The sequence below is a fragment of the Caretta caretta genome, chromosome 10 (genome assembly GCF_965140235.1).
Source record: "Caretta caretta isolate rCarCar2 chromosome 10, rCarCar1.hap1, whole genome shotgun sequence".
NCBI classification, from domain to species: domain Eukaryota; kingdom Metazoa; phylum Chordata; order Testudines; family Cheloniidae; genus Caretta; species Caretta caretta.
The window spans coordinates 35,104,053-35,111,425 of record NC_134215.1 but is presented as its reverse complement, the minus strand read 5'-3'; the positions used below and the strand labels follow the sequence as shown (position 1 = coordinate 35,111,425).

Genomic DNA, 7,373 nt, shown 5'->3' with positions numbered 1-7,373 from the left:
GACAGCTCTGACCACCCAAAGTCAAGCCAAAGGGGAATAGTCTGGGGCTGTAGCTGCTCAGCCCATCATCTCCTGTGTGAGCAAGGGCTGGGGCTGGCAGCTAAAGAGTTAACCTTTCCGCATGAATCTGGAGCTATTAATACCCGCACACTGGTTTATCTGTCAGAGCGAGCTGGCTGCTCTGTCATCCAGACAAGCCCCGCAGAGCTGTGTCTCGGCAGGGCCAGAACTTTTCTTTGTGCGAGCTCGCATGTACCCGCCGGGCCGGGCTGCTCCCCCAGCCCCAGCTCCAAACGCTGTCAAGGAGTTCCACTCCCCCATGCACACTGCTCCCCTCCCGCCCCACGGAGTCGCTGAGAGCCACGGCTGATGCTGTTTGCTGAAGAGATTTGAGGGAAGGGGAAACTTTCCCAAGGGCAGGTCGTGCTGCAAAGTCCAGCTGAGGCTGAGCGCTGGGCACTGAGGATCTGCCTTTGGGCACCGGCGCCCTCCATGCTGGACCAGCGACAGCAGCTCCACGGATCCAGACACAGAATGAGATCCAGCACCGGCCCCTGGAGATGGGTGGCCATGCTCCCATACTTCTGCCTTTGAGGAGCAGCGGGATGTTGTGGGGTCTCTGTGCTGATGCGTCTTCCCCAAACTCCTCAGCTCAGGCTCTTCCACCTCAGGCTACAGACTGAGCCCTCCTTGTCCTTCCCCAGCTGCCCGAGGAGAGAGTCCTAAGGGGACAGCCCCATCTCATCCCACAGAGAGAGTGCGACAGCAGTGGCCCCAAAGATGGCCCTCAATGGGAGCGAGAGTGCAGGGTCCCTTTTGGCTGCTGAGTGAGGACGGCGTGGGACAGGAGTCACAACAGCTGGGTGGGATCGTGCTGTCCAGGCGCGCTCCCAGTCAGACGGGCCGAGGGCACGGGGTCACCTCAGAGGGCACAGGGCAGGAAGAGCTGCGACCTCTCCCTGGCAGAAGGAGCGACGGGTAATTTGGGAGACAAAGCACATGATGACACCTCCCGGCAACTGGTCCGGGAGACCGAGGACCTGCTGACTCTGGCTTCACTGGCCTCCGGGCAGACTGGTGAGGGGCAAGAGGATGCCAACACCTGTGCAGCGTACACAAGCCTGGAACTGCCCCCGCTGTGGTGCACTGGCTGTGGGAGCGAGGAAATGGATACCTTCTGCTTTGTCTGCTTCCAGAAAGAGGAGCTACAGCCCTTGCAACTGACCAGGTCAGTTCAGTACTGCCTGCTCTCCCTTCCTCCCTCCCCAGCACCCAGGGCCAGCGAGGGGCTGGGGCTTTGAGTCACTCGGAGCTTGGGCAGAGAAGGGCTCCCGGGCATTCTCTGAAGGAGGAATGTGGGCCTACGTGTGGGGAAAGCCAATGGGACTGCCCAGCTGATCTAGGGAGGGGATGCGTGAGTGTCCCGGGGGCAGCAAGGCCAGCTCGCAGGGCGTTGCCCTGGAACGGGCCCATAAACCTCACTTTGTCAAAAGTTTCTCTCAAGCAAGTGCCCCATCTTCTCTCAGGATGCGGCTTCGTGCAGCTGGGACCTGGGCATCTTTCCAGCTGGAATGGGGGAACCTGCAGCATAGGGGAGAGAAGGGATATGCGTGTGTGTGTGTACACACGTCTGTGTGAGGGCATGTCAGAGTGTGTGTGGGTGAACATCTGTGTGTGTGTGCACTTCCAGGCTGTTTGTACAGAACTGCCTAGGTGTGTGTCTCTCTCTCTGGGTGTGCCCTTCCCAGGCTGTCTGGGGGTGCACGTGTGTACATCTGGGGAGCACTCATGTTCAGGCATGTGGGAGTGAGTTTGTGGACAGGCACATCTCTGTCTCGACGCTCATGTGTCTATCTACATGTCTCCTTGCAAGCATGCACGTCTGAGCTGCACATAGGGTCAGATGTTGGAACAGGAGCCCAGCTCTGGGTGTGGCAGACTGAGCCGGTCCTATGTGAAATTTATCTAATGCAACAAGTATCAGCGAGTGTCCCTGTTCCTGTGCATGTCAACACCTTCCTGAAGCTGTGACGGTGATCCCTGTTCACAGCCTGATCCTGGAGCGTCCTTGGCAAAAGTGGCACCTGGGTATTCAGAGGGGCTGAGCCAACCCTCTCCTTAACCCAGAACTATATCAGCTTCTCCTGCCATTCACAGTGCCCAGGCAGACAGACCTGAAACCAGGGGAGGGGCTCTGACCTCTGGTCAGCCCCTTCTCCTCCATGCAGGTCCCAGCAGTCTTGCATGGAACCTTTGCAGGGGTGACTGTGCCCGCCTGTTGATTAGACCCAACCCAGTGTTCCCCCGCCTCACCCTTCCTCCACACTGAAGCCCATAGTCACTTGCCACCTTGTTTGGGAGGTGCCTTTTCCCTGGGGGCAACTCCTGCAAACTCTGCTCTTCTGCGCTGCAGCCTGGCTTCAGCCCTGCCTCCTCTGCCAGAGATGCACATGGCATTGTCTGCTCAGGCTCCTATGCCATTCTCCAGCCTGCTATGGGTGTCCTGGAAGGTCCTGGCCTCAGATGTGGTCGGGAGGGTTACTGGGGGAATGACTAGGTCTGTGGTGCTGGCTTGCTGGCATAGCAGAAGTCAGAACGTGTTTCCCAGGCACTGTGGATGCATGTTATCTGCCAGGCTAAGTGTATTCCAGACAGCTCCAGTCTTGGTTTCTCCAGGTGGGGAGGTTGCTCCCTGTGGGTTTATCTGGGGGCAGGTGGAGCTTGGTAGGAGATGGGTGAAATGCAGCTTCCTCCGAGCTGGGATGCAGCAGCAGAAGTTTCACAGAGCACAGCCAGCTGGGACAGGAAGTAAAGAGACCATAATCATTTGCACTTGCCTTTTAGGGCGGCGGAGTGTAATCAATCCCAGTTAGAATTGGGCCAGGTTAACCCTCTCTTCCCTTGTGAAAAGCACCACGGGACCCTTAACCATTGCATGTGACTGAGGCTGGAGTTTCCCGTCTTACCCACAGTGCCCCATAGGTACTGGATCGGTACTGATTCAGGTGCAGGAATCCACAGCCCTTCTGATGCCCCTAGACTTTCCACCAAGGTCTCTCATCTAAGGGCTGAGAAGGCCCCGCCCTCCATAGCTGGGAAGAGGGGAGGAGATCCCAGCTCCAGGTGGCGAAGATAAAGCACCAAGCAGCAGAATGGGTAGCAGTTTGCATCCTACCTCTGCAGGAGGTCAGTGTCAGGACCTCTGTTCCACACCTGCACGCACTGTGCTCCAGCAGGCCCCACTCTGTGTGCAAGGGGTCCCCAGGCTGCAGCACTAGGGAGCGGGGATCCTTCAACACACACAGCTGGACCTGAGAGCAGAACCTGGCCCATGTCAATACTGCCATGGGAAACTCCCCAGCCCAGGGAAGCAGTGCCCCCTACAGGCAGGGCCCCAGGATTCATGCCAGCCTGGAGGAGCAGGGAAGGGCAGCCCAGCGATATGGCCAGCTGGTGCTGAGGGAAGCAGGGCTAGTCGGCACCATACTGCTCTGCGGCTGGGAGGAGGAATAAGGTCCTGCCCGGTCCATTGCCTACTCGGATTGTTAGGGCTTACAGGTGACCTGCCCATCAGGCCTTGTGCTGTGGGGCCCAATCAGCGGGCGACAGGGATGTCGGGCACAGAGGTGTTATCCTGCGGGTGATGCTGCATGTTCATAGGTGGCCTCTAATTATTGAGACACCAATTTTCAATGCCTATGCAAGGCCCCTGGTTTTCAGACGCGCCGAGTGCCCACAGTGCACACTGACTTCAGCGTGGGACCTGGAGGCTCAGACCCTGGCCCCAGCCCCTTCCCCCCTCCAGCTTGGGGACCCAGCATGTACCAGGCTGAGCCATCACAAAGACTGCACAGCCCCTGCTGGAGGTAGCACCCCCTGGCACAGGTACACGGCAAAGCTACAGCAAATGGAGTAACCCCTCTCCCTGGGCAGCTCCAGGCCCCACCCAGCTTCTCCACAGGGTGCATGCTGGGCCCATTGTGCGGGATCTGGAGAGGGCTGGCCACAGCTTTGGGGGGTCTGGAGTGAATTAGCTGTAGATTGTACCCCCTCTGCTCCTCCCCCTCCGCTCCCGCCGGGACAGAGACTGCACTGCTGGATGATGGCTGCTGTTCGTTGTCATATTCCAGCAGTACCCAGGGCTCCAGCTGAGATCAGGGCCACACTGCAGTAGAGTCACTGCCCTGCCCTTACAATCTCAACAGACAAGCCAAACGGAGGGGGCCAAAAGGAGGGGTTGTTATTCCCATTTCACGTGGAGACCTGCGCCACTGAGAGACTGGGGCTGTGCTTCTCCTCTCCAGCCAATGGAGTGCCATTAACCTCCCCAGAGCCTCTCCCAATCTACGCCAGCGTGACTGAGTCCTAAGTGACGTGGCCAAGGTCAGGCAGGAAGTCTGGCAGAGCCAGGAACTGGCCCCTGGTCTCCCAAGTCCTGGCTTTCCCACCAGCCCCAGTTGTCCCATGCTTCCCCATCCCCTGGCTCTGGATGCTTTGATGCCTCGGCAACAGGAGCTGACATGATGAAGAGACAGTAATAAACCCTCCATGTACAGGTCCCCCGCAGAGCAGTGCCCTTGTTAGCAAGCCCAGCCTGGTCTCTGCATGCACCCACTTCCAATGCAAGGCTCCCGCAGCGGCCGGGAGAAGATGGGGAAATAGATTCCTGGCTGTGCATTCACAGATCAAAGTGCAGGCACCCGTGGCTCCCTCCCCACCCTAGGGTTACCTTCCCCTCCCCTGCCAAGGGTCACTGCCCACAGCTTTCCCTTTCCATCCCCAGTTGCTTTGCCACCCCGTGGGGCATAGTCTGATCCCCTGCCCACATCGCAATCTGAGGAATTACTCTGTGTCGATTCCTGTGGTAATGAGATCAGAATCTGGCCCTGTTTGCATTAAGGAGGTGATAAATGGAGAGTGGAGGGGCAGAAGGAAAGAGCACACCTGACTTTCCGGCCAGAACCCAGTTCTGCTCTCTGTGACACCGCTGTTAACCCAGAGTGAGTGAGGCTGCTCCAGATAGACCCTGGGGTAGGTATGCGGTGAACTCCCATGGCTTCCTGGCCTTGCAGAAAGCTAGTCACAGGCTGGGGAGCTCCCTGTGAGCAGGCGCTTGGCTTGGGGGTATCCCTTTGCCAGAGGCTCTGGAGTTCCCCTCCCTTGTACTTTCCATTCCATTGCTTTGAGAATTGTTCTCCCCTCCCAACTGGCAGCCAAGCCACGTGCCCCAGCTCCCCAGTCCCTGAATTAGCGAACCAGATGGCGGGAATGCGAGGTGCGAATGCAAGCATATGTCTTCCCCAAGCTGTTCCTCCCAGGCAGCAGGACTCACTGGCTGCCGGGAGCTGAGCAGGACCAGGTGTACGTGGGGTGGGGGCATCCTTCCCTCCCCCCACCATGGGAGCTGGCCTACAGCCTGCCATTTCCCTTTAACTCCCCCCAGCCCCAGCATGCCTGCTCCTCCCCACAAGGGTCTGCGGAGGGGACAGTCACTGAACCAAGGGCTCACTTCTACCTGGGAGTGGGGTGGGGTGGGGTGGGGGGCAGGGCAGCTCCAATCTTTTTGAGTCCTTTGAGTGACATTGGCCCCTTACCAGTATGCATGGGGTGGGGGGCTGCATTCCTTTATTTTCATCACTTTGCTGCTCTATTTCCTCAGGCTCTTGGCTGTCATTCCTCCCTCCCTGCCCCCCCAAGACTAAGGAGGAGACTTTGTGCCCTTAATGTTGGGGAGCTATTGGCACTGGCATGAATCAGCACTTTCCCCCACCTCCACCCCTCTCTGCCAATGCCCCTCGATCCTGACCAGCAGCCCCTGGCTTCTCTAGGCCTGCCCTCCCCACACTCCACTCTGCCAATGCGCCTCACTCCTGAGCTGCAGCCCCCTGCCTATCAACCCAGCACCTTTCACCACCATGACATGCCCTGGGCCTGGGAGATCGGAGTCTGGAAGAGCATCGCTGCATGATAATCGGGGAAGGTCACTTGGCTCTGGTGCTGGGGCTCGATGGGGCTAAGCTGAGGGCAGCTAGCTCCCTGCCAGCCCATGCAGGAAAGGGCACAGCAGTGGCAGGGCTGAGTCTGGGCTGCTTGCTTGTTTCTGATGAGGCGCCAGGAGAAATGCTGAGCTCTGTGATGCAGGCGAGTGGAAGGGTCACGCGCTCTCCGCTGCAGCCTTGGGTCCAGCGTCTTTCCTCCAGCAGGCAACTGCAGCCACCTTCGTGCTGCTCTCCCTGGCCCATCTGCTGGGCGCAAAGAACTGATGGAGAGTTTCTGAAAGCTCCCCGAGGGCACCACTGTCAAGGGATTTGTTGGGCCCTTTAGACAGCAGGGGATGTAAAGAAACGTCTGCCCTTCTCCAGCGGCTCCAAGCTGAGATGCCCAGCCCTGCCTGGGGATTCACACTCAGCAACAGCTGCAACACTGGAAAAGGGTCAGACACAGAAACAGACAAGGCAGGGCTGGGGAATCTTGCCCATCCCGACTACCAGCACAGGGAGGATGTGTGGAGTGCACAGGGGCCTGTGGAGTGGCCCTGCCTCTGGATTGGGGTAGATTCTTCCCCTGCCCTGGCCTGGCTACTCAGAGCAGGCCCAAGACTCCAGGCTTGGAGCCCAGCATTGCGGCCCATGAGGTGTGCACAGAGGAATCGGGCCATGGGAGGAGCCTGGCAAGGCATCAGTCCCTAGCAGGCAGCGAGGAACCGCTGGCTGAGCTGAGCTGGGCTTAGCTATTTTCAGGCCCATCTCAGAGTCTCAGCAGCCAGCGCTTCTCACCACCTCAGCTGCCACAATGCCACACTCAGCAGAACAGGCATCACTTCCCTCAAGGTCACAAGGCCTAAAATTAGACCGGCCAGCTGCGCATTGGTACACGAGCCTGCCTGCAGCCCTATCCCCTCTGCTCCAATCATGCGAGCTGGGTGTGTGCTTGGCGGGGGTGGGGGGAGTAATGTACAAGCCCCGTGCCCGCCAGGGCTCTGGTGGCATGAGAAGGAGGCGTGTCTGCTTGCATACCATGCCTGCTCTGGGTGTTCCAGGGCCAGCAGACTGTGAGGCTCCCTGGGGTTGGGTGTTGGAGCCAAGCTGCGGAGGAGGCTTCATTCTTGGGGAGGGATGTGTGAAATTAATCACAATCGGTGGTCTTTTGAAAATCCCCATGGCTGCCCCTTCCACCAAGGAGCCCCGAGGATATCTCAGCCTTTCATCAATCCTCCTCCCAGGCATGTGTTCAGTGTAGCTGGGCAAGATCCTGGCCCCCGACTAAGGCTCCTGTATGAAAAGATCTACAGTGCCCCCCAGGGAATTCCTACCGGATAGGGACAATGTAGGCAACCCTATGTCATCTATCAATCCATCCCTCCCCTCTGCTCA

General features: G+C 58.6%; 1 protein-coding gene across 1 annotated transcript in view; it reads left to right on the top strand.

The window, feature by feature from the left end:
* Window positions 1-830: 830 nt before the first annotated feature.
* Window positions 831-7,373, top strand: part of SBK1 (SH3 domain binding kinase 1) — an 87,461-nt gene continuing 80,918 nt past the window's right edge. The window contains exon 1 of the mRNA XM_048866917.2: window positions 831-1,228. Within this exon, the coding sequence (XP_048722874.1) occupies window positions 1,167-1,228 (62 nt within the window). The 5' untranslated portion in view covers window positions 831-1,166. The remainder of the gene's footprint in view (window positions 1,229-7,373) is intronic.